The 17,026-nt window shown below is 33.0% G+C and overlaps 1 protein-coding gene across 1 annotated transcript in view; it reads right to left on the bottom strand.

Annotated features, from left to right (window-relative positions):
• Nucleotides 1–17,026, bottom strand: part of LOC136037154 (peripheral plasma membrane protein CASK-like) — a gene marked incomplete in the record, with an annotated part of 194,786 nt that overhangs the window by 51,810 nt on the left and 125,950 nt on the right. Inside the window, 2 exon segments of the mRNA XM_065719673.1 lie at nt 2,646–2,744; nt 16,321–16,350. Coding sequence (XP_065575745.1) covers nt 2,646–2,744; nt 16,321–16,350 — 129 coding nt within the window.

The following is a 17,026-nucleotide window of genomic DNA, read 5'->3' as shown; positions in this document are numbered from 1 at the left end:
AAGACAAATAATTCAGAGGCAACAACCCAACACAAGGGCTCATCAGGAGAATACACTGGCCTATATAGGGTTTCGCCACTCTAAATTCTTATATATATATATATATATATATATATATATATATATATATATATATATATATATATATATATCTATATATATAAAAATAAGTTGTCTGTGGATCTGTGTATGGATCAGGTGACGTCACCTGAAAAAACTGGATCAGGTGACAAAACTGAAAACTGAAAAAACTAAAAAAAGGCAAAAACTACAAAAAAAACTAAAAACTAATAAAAAAAATAAAAAAGCTAAAAAACTAAAAAAACTAAAAAAAGGCAAAAACTACAAAAAAAAACTAAAAACTAATAAAAAAGCTAAAAAACTAAAAAAAACTAAAAAAAGGCAAAAACTACAAAAAAAACTAAAAACTAATAAAAAAAATAAAAAAGCTAAAAAACTAAAAAAAACTAAAAAAACTAAAAAAAGGTAAAAAACTAAAAAAAACTAAAAACTAAAAAAAAACTAAAAAAAAGGAAAAAACTGAAAAATAAGCTAAAATAAAGGTAAAAACCAATAAAAAACTAAAAAAAAAACTGAAAAAACTAAAAAAAGGCAAAAACTACAAAAAAAAACTAAAAACTAATAAAAAAAGTAAAAAAGCTAAAAAACTAAAAAAGCTAAAAAAACTAAAAAAAGGTAAAAAACTAAAAAAAATAAAAAATAAAAAAAAAAACTAAAAAAAAGGAAAAAACTGAAAAATAAGCTAAAATAAAGGTAAAAACCAATAAAAAACTAAAAAGAAAAAAAGGAAAAAACTAAAAAAAATTTTCATCTAAAAAACTAAAAAAAACTAAAAAAGGTAAAAACTAAAAGAACTAAAAAAGAAAAAAATAAATGACGACACTCAAAGAGAAAGCGACCAGGACAAAAGGAATGTTCGATTAGCAATCAACAAAGCACCGGGACACAGGGAGTATAAATGACGACCAGGACATAAGTAAAAAAAAAAACTAACAAAACTAAAAAGAAGGTAAAAACTACAAAAAAACTAAAAAGAAAAAAACTAAAAAAGGCAAAAACTACAAAAAAAAAAAACTAAAAACTAATAAAAAAGCTAAAATACTAAAAAAACTAAAAAAAGGCAAAAACTACAAAAAATAAAAACTAATAAAAAAAATAAAAAAGTTATAAAACTAAAAAAACTAAAAAAACTAAAAAAAGGTAAAAAACTAAAAAAACTAAAAACTAAAAAAAACTAAAAAAAAGGAAAAAACTGAAAAATAAGCTAAAATAAAGGTAAAAACCAATAAAAAACTAAAAAAAAAACTGAAAAAACTAAAAAAAGGCAAAAACTACAAAAAAAAACTAAAAACTAATAAAAAAAAGTAAAAAAGCTAAAAAACTAAAAAAACTAAAAAAACTAAAAAAAGGTAAAAAACTAAAAAAATAAAAAATAAAAAAAAACTAAAAAAAAGGAAAAAACTGAAAAATAAGCTAAAATAAAGGTAAAAACCAATAAAAAACTAAAAAGAAAAAAAGGAAAAAACTAAAAAAAATTTTCATCTAAAAAACTAAAAAAAACTAAAAAAGGTAAAAACTAAAAGAACTAAAAAAGAAAAAAATAAATGACGACACTCAAAGAGAAAGCGACCAGGACAAAAGGAATGTTCGATTAGCAATCAACAAAGCACCGGGACACAGGGAGTATAAATGACGACCAGGACATAAGTAAAAAAAAAAACTAACAAAACTAAAAAGAAGGTAAAAACTACAAAAAAACTAAAAAGAAAAAAAAACTAAAAACTAATAAAAAAACTAAAAAATCTAAAAATCTAAATAAACTAAAAAAGAAAAAAAAAGGAAAAAATAAAGGAGAAAAACAAAACTAAAAAACGAATGTATATACAGACCGGGACACCGGGATACAAATGACGACCGGGACAGAGGGAATATAAATGACGACCGGGACACAGGGACACAACTACAACGGGGACACCGGGGGAAACAGGGGGATATAAATGACGACCGGGACACCGGGACAGGGAATGGTCGATTAGCAATCACCATCAACAAAGCTCAAGGGCAATCATTAGAATCATGAGGTATAGATCTGAATACAGATTGTTTTCCCATGGACCATTATATGTTGCATGTTCAAGAGTCGGTAAACCTGACAATCTATTTATATGCAAAGACAATGGGACAGCAAAGAATGTTGTATATTCGCAAGTTTTACGTAGTTAAAACCATATATATATATATATATATATATATATATATATATATATATATATATATATATATATATATATATATATATATCTATATTCACAGGTGGGACATAGGGACACAACTACAATGGCGCGTAACTATTATGGCGCGTAACGACTTACGCGCGCGGGGGGGCTTGGGGGGGGCGCGAAGCGCCCCCACCAACTAGGTGTTGGGGTGGCGCGAAGCGCCACCCCAACAGCTAGTATATATATATATATATATATATATATATATATATATATATATATATATATATATATATATATATATATAATTATTTTCTAAGCAGACAGACGCAATTCTAGAAAAGAGGCTTATTATTATAGTTATTTTATTAGGATGATTAAAAAACGACAGATAGATAATTATACCTGTAAGACATCCCCACAATGGAAAGACAGGCCTGCTTGAGCGCAAGGTATCAGGTCATCTTCCAACGGATCATAATCAAACTGAGCTCGAACATATATCTAAAAAAGAGGTAGAAAATAAAAGCATTCACCAAGTTGTCAATAATCTAATCAAAAGATGAAGAAAGGGCCGCAGTTTGGAACAAAGAACTATCAAACCATCTTGTTGTTCATAAATAATATGTATGATGTTGTTTAATTAAACTGCACAGTGTCTTTAATATGACAATAAGCTTTGTATTTTGCCTCAAATTCGGCATTTAATCCTGTATTATTGATTTTATTCAAAGTAAAAAATTAAACATCGAAAATTTGAAAGAGCACTCTGATGAATGAATATATCATGAAAGAAGCAGTTAATTTCAAATTCATGGCTAACAGGCTATAACAGAAGAATTAACATTAATTACTGTCAATAGTTACAAGAGGAAATACTATTATTCAATACAGTCCCCATTTTCTCGAAAACACTTCCATAATGTCAAAAAAGTTTTGTTTTTTAACTTCTGGGATTTTTCCATTTTTTTTTACCGTCTCCTAATAGCAGTGACAGTATTAGTGGATTGATAAATGTTCCATAATAACCGTTCATTTTCTTTGGACAGTATAAATGTTTAGGAGCAAATACACCATTAAACAGAAGTTTGTCCTATGAAATAGGATAAAAATATCATTTCTATAGCCTTAAATCCATTGACTATCTCAAAATTTTCTATCTCAGCCTTAAATCTGGGCAAAAATTCTTCTGTCGCAGAACAAAATGACAGACGTGAACTTCGGTGTGGCAAAATCTCTGATTACTTAAAAGCTTTCAATTTCCATTCGTACGAGTCCTGACATTCTAAGAAGATTGATTTGATACGGAAATTTTGAACAAAAAATAAATACTTGACTATCCTTCTCATAAAAAAAACAACTGATTTCGTTAATTTGTAGATGGGATCTTGATACCTTGGCTCTTGGATTATCAGATAATCAGTGACTACAAAAAGACCACTCCCTTTGTAAGGGTGTTGTAGATCTTTTTCTAAAATCTTAAAAAAAAAATTTCGAAGGGTAAAATTGAAATTAATAAATTTTTTCACTTTCAGAATCAACATAGAAAGCACTCATTTTTCATACGTTGTTGTAAAAATTCCCCTTTTTAGAGTCTTTATTAAAGAGTCGCTCCTTAGTTACTGTTCGTTATCATAACCAGTTTGATTGAAAACCTCAGGTTTTTTTTTTATATTAGATTCATATTCGTTTATAGCATCTCATCCAACGCTTTGGTAAATATGAAGAGGCCGAAACCGCTCTCAGCTCTCCTTTTTCCGTTCATGTATAATTTTAAACACCAATGCTTCAGGAACTGTCCATTAACATGAAGAGACTGTTTGGAAAAAGCTAGTTTTTGTTCAATTTCAGTCCGTGTTTAATATATCACCCAAGGCTCTCAGTCTGAAACAATTATGTTTATCATTCTGGCAATGGCCAGCCCTAGCCTTATTTCACTTCAGCCTTCAGTTTCATTTCTAGGTGAAAATCCATCAAGAAACAGTGTAAATATAGCAATTCACACATATGTAGCACGTCCGTCGGTTTTTGGGTTTTCCGGCCATCCAGCGCACAGCTCACTTTTGGCCAAGTTTCTCCTAATCAAACAGTTCGTGGTAACGAACTGTAGTAAGGGGCGACCCGGCTCAACAGTAACCAAACAGAATTTTAATACCAATAGTTACATCAAAAGAATCGTATTTTATACTGAATTTAAATACATAAGTTTCATCAAGTTTAGTCTTACCCATCAAAAGTTACGAGCCTGAGATTTTTTACCTTATTTTAGAAAATTGGGGGAAACACCCCCTATAATTGGGGAAAAGTCATATAATCTCAACTAAAATCACACCATCAGATTCAGAGTATCAGAAAACCACACTTTAGATTTTGCAGCTTCTATTTATAAAAATGTGGAATTTTGTATTTTTTGGCCAGAAGACAGATGACGGATGTATGTTTTTTTTTCAGGGGTGATCATATCGACCCAGTAGTCCTAGAAAGTCGCAAAAGGTCTAATTCTAACTAAAATTAAAAGTTCTAGTGCCCTTTCTAAGTGACCAAAAAATTGGCCTCCACACTCATTTTTTACCCAAGTCACCGAATCAAAATTTTGAGATAGCTATTTTGCTCAGCATAGTCGAAAAACCTAGTAACTATGTCTTTGGGGACGAATTAATCCCCCACAGTCCCCGGGGTAGGAGCTGCAATTTACAAACTTTGACCATTGATTACATATAGTAATGGTTATTGGGAAGTGTATAGACGTTTTCAGGGGGACCTTTTCACGTTGGGGGTGGGGGTCGGGATTGCGTGGAAGAATCTTTCCACGGAGGAATTTATCATGAGGGAAGAGAATTTCCATGAAGGGGATTCAGGATTTTCTAGCATAATTTAAAAAAAATAATGAGAAAATAAATAAATAAAGTTTTTTTCAACTGGAAGTAAGGAGCAGCATTAAAACTTAAAACGAATAGAATTTATTACGAATACAAGGCGGTTCATCTCCTCCTCAATACCTCGCTCTTTGCGCTAAAGTATTTTTGTAATTTCAGCTATTTATTCTACGGCCTTTGTGATTCAGGGGTCCTTCTTAAGGAATTGGGACACAATTCGTCATGCATGGTGAGTAAGAATTGAAACCTCCATTAATTCACAAACGTTCATAAGAAAATTTTTTTTTAACTGCAAGTAAGGAGCGACATTAAAATTTAAAACCAACAGAAATTTTTTCGTATATTAAAAGGGTTATCCACTCCTCAACTCCTCGCTCCTTACGCTAAAGTTTTTATTGTTTTAAAAAGTCGGGTTGTGAGAAAGTGTCAAACTTTAGCGTAAAGAGCGGGGCGTTGAGGAGGGGACAACCCATTTCATATACGGAATAATTTCTGTTCGTTTTAAGTTTTAATGTCGCTCCTTACTTGCAGTTAAAAAACTTGATTTTTTTAAATATTTAATATAAACCAGTAACCACTTGAATATATCTATTGGTTACACCATAAAATTATAGGACCTTCCCTGCTCAGCTTAGTTAGAAGAATCAATTTCCTGTTGACAACCGATAACCTTGGGATAAAAGGAGTCTGATCTTTTGACAGCTCAAATAATAATCTAATCACGTAAAATCAATTAACACACAATCTCCCTTTCCCCATCATCTCCTGGGCCGACATTTTCCTTCAAAACCCCCTACCTATGCCGGATTTTACTTTATTTTGAGTGCGTCTTTAAAACAAACATAAACTAAATAAAAACATTATTTTTTGTAACACTAAAATGAAAACGTAACTTGTAACATAGAAGTGCGACTTCAAAAAATAAAACAAACAGAGGGAGACCCCCCCCATCACACCTTTTTTTCACACTAAGTGTTGATACTCTAAAAACAAAGCTCAAAGAGTCTCATTTACTAAAATAATTAGCTGTGGGTACGAATTGAGAACCACAATCTATTATCACAATAGTGTCATCCAAGAGGCATCATTATTAAGGAGTTTAATAATTGAGGCATTGCAATAAATTTTCCCATTCTTCATAGATGCTGTCATATCTATCAAAAGTGCCTGACTTTAAGAACACAGAGAACAGGAGATGAAGTAAATTGAAAAACCTCTTTGAGGAGGAATAACGAATAGTCTCTAGAAGATAAATCTCCTTAGAGGCTAAGTAGTGTGTATAAGTTGTCTCCAAAAACATCACAGGATTTAAAATGCTCTGTGTGCACACACCTAAGACATGGGCCTCTGCTGTGTCAACACTGGACACGGCTATGATGAATGCCATGACTTTAAATGAGCTGAAAAGTAAATAAAAGTCCCCAAAATGACCCCACCTTACATATGGTCGCCTCATTTTCTTCAGAGTAATTATAAGAAGTCAACATATGAGGAACAAACCAGAGAAAGTAATTCTATATTAAAATATATTTGTCACAAAAAGGAAAACAACTGAATGATTTATATGAAGTCGGGGGACTTAGATTGGACGAAGACAACAACAAAAAAAATTCTGAAGTTTAAATGAAAAACCTTAAAAATATTACAAATTTTGAATTTATAAGGGAAACAGCTATCTTTTTGTATAACAAAATTTTTAATTCATACAACTGTCACACCTGGACCTGATCAAGGCTTTAAAAAATAGCCCGTCACACAAAGACGTTAAAAATTGAAGAAAAGCGGATTTGGCTTACCTAAAAAGCAATTCACATTATTGGTTTTATCTACGGTTATTAATTCATTTTATTCTAAACATATTTTTTTACTGAACTTGAAGACCGAAAATAAGCGAGAACTCTTGAGCCCCGTGATACATAGGATAATTTCTTTTTGTCTTACTTCATAAACGTAGCTCTCTACTATCATCAAAAAAGAAAACTTTTCTTATACCTATTTTTTTCTTGTTGTTAATATCCCAGTCAGTTTCAGCTAAATCTCAACATTTTCCCCTCAAGGCTAAGATTTTTAAATAAACATTTTCTGTTAAAAACTACCGTTTCTACAACAAGAAACGCGCTATTACGCCATTGACCTCAACGCTGCATTCTTAGTCCACTGCAGCAAGGGAGTTACTACCTTGAAATACTACTACTGCTACTAACAACTTACTGTAGCATCAAGCCACCTGAGGCCAACACAGCTACGCACGCTCATTCTATATCCCAATCAATTCAAAGCCTCCCTCTTTACACAACCGCAAGAAGTTTTCTTTTCCCTAAAATCTTTCCTTACGACATTCTCCCGTTCCATTCGAGGACGCCTGGTTTTCGTTTGACTCTAAATGGTTGTCCAACAAGGACAATCTTTCGTAATCCGTCATTCTTCATCCACAGTTTCCTAGCCATCTAAATCTTTCCCTCATTAGCCTTAGCAAGCAGGATTAAACATACCTTTGGCTCCCACCTACTTTGGTTCCCGCCTAAAAAACAAATCTTTCTCTCTGTTTGCTTTTACAGGGAAAACACAGTACAAACTGTTTTTTATATCGTGGAACTGCAACACTATAGTAAATGCAACAGAAAGAACGAACAGCTGAAACAAACCCACTCTGTGCCAGAATATAAAAATTTTTTCTAAGTTAGGAGCCTCTTTTAGTCTCTCTTTGTCTCAAATATAATCTCTCTTCGGCAATTAGTGGACGGGGACAGGATCTATGGGGGAGAGGGGGATTACTTTGTAGGGACCTATTTGCAGCATTGTATTCGGACTAAGTGCCCAATATCGGTTTTGAGGGGGGTGATGACTCCCCCGGTTTTAAAGACTTCTGTTTTTAGCAAAACACAGTAGCAGTTAAGAAATCATAGCATTGTGATCAAAGGTTTGACGTTATCGCAAAGAGAAGCGGGGAATAAATGTAATAATTCATGTTTGCTTTCAGTTTAAAAACGTCACTCTAAGCCTATAATAATTTTATTTCCCTATTTAATTTGGAAAAGACAACAACCAGTAGAAGAAACGAGGAAGAGCTAAAGAGTAGAATTTATATAAATCGCTGTCATAAAAAGCAATCGAACTGAGCACTAATTGGATATATGGGACTATGCTTTGGGTTCGGACAGTCTGGTTATCAAACATTTCGTGGTAACGAACTGTAGTAAGGAGCAACCCGGCTTAATAGTAACCAAAACTCTAAAAAACGGAATTTTGATACCAATAGTTAAATCGCATTTTAATGCTGTTTTTAAATATATAAGTTTCATCAAGTTTAGTCATACCCATCAAAAGTAACGAGCCTGGGAAAATTTGCCCTATTTTAGAAAATAGGGGGAAACACCCCCTAAAAGTCATAGAATCTTAAAGCAAATCACACCATCACATTCAGCGTATCAGAAAACCCTACTGTACAAGTTCGAAGCTCCTATCTACAAAAATGTGGAATTTTGTATTTTTTGCCAGAAGACAAATCACGGATGCGTGTTTATTTATCTATTATTTTTTTTTCTTCCCAGGGGTGATCGTATCGACCCAGTGGTCCTAGAATTTTTCGAGAGGGCTCATTCGAACGGAAATGAAAAGTTCTAGTGCCCTTTTTAAGTGACCAAAAAATTGGAGGGCACATAGGCCCCCTCCCACGCTCATTTTTCCCCAAAGTCGTTGGATCAAAATTCTGTGATAGCCATTTTATTCAGTATAGTCGAAAAACCTTATAACTATGTCTTTGGGGACGACTTACTCCCCCACAGTCATGAGAGGGGCTGCAAGTTACAAACTTTGACCAGTGTTTGCATATAATAATGGCTATTGGGAAGTGTACAGACATTTTCAGGGGGATTTTTTGGTTGGGATGAGGGGTTGAGAAGAGGGGGATATGTGGGGGAAACTTTTCATGGAGGAATTTGTCATGAGGAAAGAAGATTTCCATGAAGGGGGTGCAGCATTTTCTAGCATTATTTAAAAAAACAATGATAAATAAATATGAAAAAGTTTTTTCAACTGAAAGTAAGGATTAGCATTAAAACTTAAAACGAACAGAAAATATTATGCATATAAGGTGTTTACCTCCTCCTAATACCTCACTCTTTACGCTAAAGTGTTTTTAGCAATTTCAACTATTTATTCTACGACCTTTGTGATTCAGGGGACAAAATTTAAGCTTTAGTGTAAAGAACGAGGTATTGACAAGTAGGCGAACCCTCTCATATACGTAATAAAAACATACGAATATAGAAGTTTGTTAGGTAAGCTAATTAGTAAGTTACGTATATCTTTACTAATGAAAACGATCGCAAAAAACTAAAGTTCTAGTTGCCTTTTTAGTACCCAAAAAATTGGAGTACCCAAAAAACTTTTTTAGTACCCAAAAAACTGGGCCTCCTCCCCCCTCCTTTTTTCTCAAAATAATTCGATCAAAACTATGGGAAAGCCATTTGGCCAAATAAGTAAATATGCAAATTTCGCTTTAATTAATCATCTGCGAAGAGCCGAAATCAACACATGGATTAACTAAAAAACGTTCGGAAACTAAATAAAAAAAACAAGTTTTTTTTTGTAACTGAAAGTAAGGAGCGACACTAAAACTTAAAACGAACAGAAATTACCCCGTATATGAAAGGGACTGTTCCCTCGTCAACGCCCTGCTCTTTACGCTAAAGCTTTTACTGTTTTAAAAAGTAGAGTTGAGAGAAAGAATCAAACTTTAGCACAAAGAGCGAGACGTTGAAGAGGGAACAGCCCTTTTCATATACGGGGTAATTTCTGTTCGTTTTAAGTTTTAATGTCGCTCCTTATTTTCAGTTAAAAAAAACTTGCTTTTTTTTATATTTAATACAAGAATGAACCAGTTCTTTTTCTTAAATGATCCAGGATTAACGTATAGATAATAATCTCATTTTACTTAATTTCTTAATTGAGGTGTGCTAATTTACTTAAGGTGTTTACAATTTCAATTCTGATTGGAGTCTGACGTACAAGAATACGAAGTATATGTACACCAAAATGGAAATATGAAGTTTACTAAAAATAAAATTATGAATATACAAAAAAAAAAATGATCGGAGGCTGAAGTTGGTCATGACCAGAACTAAGTTACGGTTAAGAATTTGAACAGCTCGTGGTAGGTCCAGTCGTCGAAGCGTGTTTAATCTAAAGCAAAACATCAAACTAGAGGTTAAGGATTATTTGAGAAAGGAAGAGTTTCCTGGGGTCCAATTTTCGACTAGGGGATCTACTTGGAAAAAGTGATCAATGCTCCCAAATTTGAAAATCCTACTTTTGTTGATATTATTGCTCAGTAGACCTGGATTGACAACTACGCGAATATTTTTGTTAATCTAAGTTATGCATTCCATCATTTTTGGGCCCAACTTTCCTTTTTGCTACTTTCCGCAAATTTGTTCTATCCTAAATTATTGCCTCATTTACAAAATTGTTTTTTTTTTCAAATTTACCTATGTCAATCATTAGTCCCTAATCCATTTTTGTTTGGGCTGGTCAGTTTAATCCATAAGCAGGGAAAAACACCTTGTTCTGATCTTCATACAAGCCGACCACGGTTGCGGTAACCACAGAAAACTCTTCAACTATATTTTGATATCTTTTAGCATTGACCATGACGACAGTGATGTAAATCAATTTGGTTAAAAGGCCCATATTGCTCCGCAAAACGCGGATCGTGTACTTACTTTGTGGAAGGGATATGAGTTCCACCTAAGAATATTTAACGTATTTAAAGCTTTGACACCATTTCTAATGCACAAGCCTTATATACCTTATCTACGGAAGGAGTTAAATAGGGTAAGGTTGATGGGCAAAACGTAGACTAAATTCATCTCATTCAAGCCTTCCGCTTTTATTCGGTTTATCACTCGCTCTTACGATGCAATTGAATAGAAACAAATAAGTTTTTTTTTAATTGAAAATAAGGAGCAACATTAAAAACTCGAAACGAACAAGTATTATTCCCTATATAAGGGAGGCTGCACCACTCTTCAGTCCGTTATTCTTTGTGCGAAGTCTAAGTTTATTTAAAATATTTCTCGTTCAAATTCAATGTCCCTTGTATTTAAAAAATCTGTCTTTAAAATCTTGCAAAAAGTAAGACTTGAGCGTAAAGAGCGAGGGATTGAGGAGGAAAGCAGCCTCCCTCATACGCGGAATAATTTCAGCTCGTTTTGAGTTTTGATGCTGCTCCTGATTTTCAGTTGAAAAAAAACTTGTTTTTTTAAAATCTAATTTCTCATCGTTTTTCAAATCTTGCCGAGAAATCCCCATTCCCTTCGTGGATAACTCCATCGGAAACCTTCCTTTCGACGGAAAATAGTCTCCGTGGAAAATTCAGCCTCAGAAAATTCCCTTAGCTTCGAAAAATTTCTGTATGTTTCCCAGTAACAAGAGCTATATGCTAACAACGGTCAATTTGCTTAAGTTCAGCTCTTTCACCAGGGGATGAGGAGCTATCAGACTTTTCATCTATGCTGAAACAGATCTAAAAAAAAATTAATTGAATGTCTTTGGGAGAAAAAGGAGTACGGGGGATGGCTAGTTGCCCACCAATATTTTTGGTCACATAAAAAAGCAACGAGAACTTTTAATTCCCATTCAAACGAGCCCACTCTCAACTTTTTAGGAAAATCGGTTTGATATAGTCACTCCTGAAAAAAAATATGCCTCTGTGATCTTTTTCCTGACAAAATTACAAAATTCCTGACTTTTGAAGATAGGAGCTTGAAACTTCTACAATGTGGTTCTCTGATATGCCGAATCTGATGCTGTGATTTTTGTTAAGATATTTTGACTTTTGGGGTTGTTTCCACCCTTTTTGAAAATCAGGCAAATTTGTCAGGCTCAGAGCTTTTGATGGTTAACGTTGAAGCTGATGCTGGTATTATTTTGTCGTTTGCAAAGTTATTGTATAGCCTGTTCGAAGATGCTGTTTATGGGCTTGCCATAGTCTAATTAGGGTAACTGCACATTCATGCTCTTCGCGGCTTTCATTTTCCTTTTCATTAAATGCCTTTTTCTACAACCCTTTTTACAGTTTTTCTTATTTGTCATTTTCTTTGTCTTTTATTTTATTTTTCTTCTTTTTACTAATCTACTATTTTTTTCAATTTTGCACAGAGTTATTATGATTATTACCTAAAAGTTTCACAGCAGAGTAAATGAAAAAAAGGTAAATAATTGTCAAATTATTGGAAGTCATAACTGACGGAGGTTGATTGAACTAGGGTAGTTTTTTCAGATATTCAGACATCGTTACAGAAAAAATTACATGTTAAGAGCATCATTTCTGAACTATTTCTGTAAACAAGGTGGGGGAATATACCACTGGTTGAAAAAAACGCAACACCCTAAATTTCTTTAGAATCCAACGAAAAAACGTACAGACGGATCATGCGTGCTTAATATAGGGACCTAAAACAACCCTAGGCTTGAATAATAGCAAATAAGAAGCTTAGGGCGAAGCGTTTGCTACGCCCAACGAGATTCAAGGAATTTGGCTTGACATTATGAAAATCCCCACAAAACTTTGACTATCTCCTAGATGACGTTATTGAAGAGCAAAGATTGCTTAAGTTGATTATTTCTATCTGCTTTCTTAAGAGTCACCCCTCTCGATCATAAATTTCATTAAAGACCCTTACTAATATTGAAGATCACTTCAAAGCCTATCTCAAGCTTCCCGACTCAGTTTTTCTTTGAAGAAATCCTCTTGAGCTGAATGTCAAGGATGATACAGTCAAACTAAAAAGGGAACTGTCCAACAGTCAAACTCCAAGTTTCAACAAGTAAGAAGTACCTTAACTTTGAAATTGTATATTGTATAATAATTTATTATTACCTTAGTGACCATACAAATATTATTAAAATAACGTTGAAGAACATGGCAAAATAGAAGTGTCCCAAACAGCCCTGTTTCAACTCATTTGCAGATTTCAGTGAGTTTCAGATAAAGATAAGAATAGCCCGTTTCTGGGCTATTAAAGGTAAGAATAGCCCATTAAAGGTAAGACTAAGCCCGTTTCTGGAATGAAAGACACCATGTTTACAAAAAAAAGAATGATGAAACTGTGATTTTGTTTCCAGGGTTTTAGGATACAAAAAAAAGTCGTTACACGCTATTTTGAGTTATAACTTCGCATAACTTCATAACGAAATTTAAACAAGAAAATTAACAGTAAATACTTCAAATTTGTCAAAAGAAAAATTAGAATCTCAGTAAATCATCAGATTAAGCCCAAGAAAAACTCATAGCTTAAGTTTACTGTCGAATACGTCCTGACCTTCTGAAAAAAAAAATCGTTTACAATAGCAAACGATGCAGTAGCACGAAAAGATGAAAGATTGAAATAAAAAAAATGTAATACTATAAAATGAAACATTAGAAGCAGACATAGTATTACGAGTGCACAAAATTTCTTAGCACAACAAAGTGGATTCAAAGCTAAGTTTAATTAGGAAACAATTTTTTTCAACGCTCTTTTTTCTTTAAAAACATCTCTCTAGTAGAATTTAATTAAATGATTATGTTAAACGAAAAGGGAACTTCAATGGCAAATTTAATGTAGATGGCAATAAGCTGCAGGTAAGAAAGAGAGCGTTAGTTCGTTCATTCAAACACTTGACATCTTTTTCATCGCAAGATCTGTCTGTAAAATAAGGGGAGAGGGTAGGTAGCACCCCCTCCTTGGCCACAATAAGAGTCAAATAGCCGTCGAGGTAGTGACCTTAGATTTCTGAAATTGCAAGGACCATGTCAGCATTATCGGGCATTCAGTTGTGCCTGTCATGGTCTGAGGTTTCATAGCTTGCATTTAAAATCCCGCTTCAAGAGATTTCCCCTCGCGCACAGATTTCTATTTGAGTCATAATTTTCATTTTAAAACAGAATCCAAAACAGGGATATTCTTCCCTCCCCATTTTTGGTGACTTGGCACCCAATAGCTTCTTTTTTTATATTCTATGCTAAAAGGAAACGGTCAAGGAACTGCGACAAAATATTCGTAGAAGAGAAGGTCAGGAAAATAGAAAGATAAGTTTTAGGAATCAGATTAAGATGATACTAAAAGCAACGCAATTCTTCTAAAACATGACATATTAAGTATGATAATTTGTATTTTTTAAAAGAACTATTCAAGATTAGATTAAAGCCATCGTTTGAGTGATTGTAGGCTATAGATGTATTACAGATGAAGGGTGATATATAGAAAAACAACAACAACAAAATAACACGGTATTTAGCAATCCAAGAGTTTGCGACTAAACGAAAATCAGGGTACTTTTTAATAGTGGACAAGGTTATAGGGAAAAGTTTAAAAGGATTAAAACTTAATGAAATTGAGAGAAATGGGAAATGAGCAAAGCTCTTACTAGAATGGGATTGAAGAGGAACGTCCATAGCTGTGCTGACCTTAGGCAGTTTAGCCCTACAACAAGGTATTACTAGTTATAATTAATAATAATAAAGATGCACAGATAAAGGTTAAACGTAACATAATATTTATGTAAAACTGTTACAATAATTAATTTATTATTAGAATAAGAGCTATTGGTATCAAAATGAATTCTCATGGGGAATTAAGATCAGTGGCGTTCCTCGTGCGGCACAGCTGACCTTAATTTCAGTTTCTTTTCTATAAATAGTCTCAAACCTATCGTGTTGTAACTTTAAATTGTGGACTGAATTTAAATGCTTCGAGGTCACTTGAACCTCTTGGGTGGTGCAATTTAGTTATCTTATGTCATTCCTTCATCCTTCCTGTTTTTTATGTTTTCAATAATCAATCGTAACTTTTATCTCAAAGGAATATACCTCTATGTAGATCTCTTCGCAAGTTTCAGATTTTACTCTTATACAATCTAATTATAATTACTTATTTATTTATTTTTTTATCATAATTATTTAATTAAAATTTTAATTTTGATTATTTATTTTTAATTATAACTTTTGTATCTATTTAGTGAAGTCCTAAAGCTGTGTTAACTAATTACTTTTCATTGCTTGTAAAAATTCCTTCAAACGAACAATACATAATAATTTAAACATTCAATTGGTTCAATTTTATTGTTTTGGTTTTACAGTGCCTTTTCAAGGTCACGTTAGTTCTAAAATAACCAATTTTGAATAGCCTGATAGGTAGATTAAAATTATTATAGGCCAAATGACCCTACTACTCCCTCTTCCGCACTCGCCAAGGAATTTTATGGATGTTATATTCATTATAACGCAGTTTTGTCAATTTTTGGTTTCGCTTTTTTCATGCTCAATACAGAATAATAAAAATTTCAAAACGATAGTTTCAAAAAGATAAGGTCCATACATGCATGCAGGCAGTGTGGGGCCTTCGGGGCCATGTTCTCTAAAGCATCAATCTTCGGTACCCCGAAATCTTACATATTTTAAGACATTTTTTATTATATTCTACATTTTTCTGCTTTTTGCTATAAATAATTTAGTCCATCCCCAGCATAAATCAAAGTGTACACACTGAGTTCAAATTTTTGAAGGAATAGAAATGCAGAGTCGCAATAAGGCTAGCTGAACAACTTTATATAAACAGTATGTTACTAAACGACCATGTGGATGACAATAAATAACGTTTCAATCAAAAAGGAAAAATACGAGGGGGAACTGATTCTAGTAGCAGAAAAAAAAAACATATCCAAAATACTAAATATAAGTTAATATCAAGAATATTTTCTATTAGGAACGTCTTCGATTTTGTTTATACGTGTGCAAGGTTCTTAGATAAAATTGGGATTATTAAGAACGGCTGCTTGATAAAAAGTGTCGTTTGATATTCAGCAGTAAACAGGTAGAAGAGATTGACAAAAAACCAATTAGAAATTGTCAAGCTTTACAAAAAAAAATTGAAAAAACAGGAAATATGCGCAAAGACGAATGCGAACATTTAGGCAAACATAAGTAATGGTTTGGACCGAGCGGAGAAGGAGTCAGTAAAAATCATTAAGGGAATCAAAGTAAAAGAGAAACTGATTAAACAGGCTTTCAAATCTATACACACAGATAACAAGACGTCTAAATTACTCAAGATACATGGCTTACGCAAAGCTAATAATTTCCAAATAATAAGTTGATAGAAAATAAAACCGAAAGGATTAAGCACAGGTACGGAATTGCAGGCATTAGAAAATGTACTTACTACAATTGGAAGAGGCTTAATCCTGAATAACTGGAACATAAAGACAAAATAAGTTCTGGTGACCGTAGCATATAGATCACAGGCAATTCAAACTAACAAGACTATAAACCCTAGCATATTAATATGAAGAAGAGCAGAAAAGGGAGAATATTTTGTATCATCTACCATTTCCGCATAGCACTTTATATTCAAAATGGTCAATATCATAAATGAAAAATTCATTATTATATATAATACCCTGAACAAATACCAAGCAAAACTCTGGACCAGTGTTACCAAAACTTCAAAACAAAATGTACACAAATTGCACAAAAAAAATGTATCAAAGACAAAAAATTGCACCATATACCAATTTTTTCCTCTTGTTACGTTTCGCGTAACAAGCGGATCGTCAGTGACATACAGTACTATCTTTCAAAATTTTGTATAAGACATTTTCATTCACTTTTTTTCTCCATTCCTTCGTTTTCTTTCTCTTCTAATACAGTAGATTACTCCTGGAAGTACTTGAAGAAATTGTTCAGAGTAACATATATTACTACTGTAACATTTTACTACAGGCCAAGAAATTCGTTGTTTTTCGACCACTTAGGACCGTTTGAAGCCCCCCCCCCCCTGAGTTTGGTCCCAAATGACGATTTTAATACAAATCAGGGGATAAAGTCAAATTTTAATCTTGTATTCTTACAGAATATTGCCCAAAAGC

This window comes from Artemia franciscana, chromosome 16 (genome assembly GCF_032884065.1).
Source record: "Artemia franciscana chromosome 16, ASM3288406v1, whole genome shotgun sequence".
Classification (NCBI taxonomy): Eukaryota; Metazoa; Arthropoda; class Branchiopoda; order Anostraca; family Artemiidae; genus Artemia; species Artemia franciscana.
Note: the sequence above shows the minus strand (reverse complement) of the source record. Positions and strands in the feature narration are given on the sequence as shown.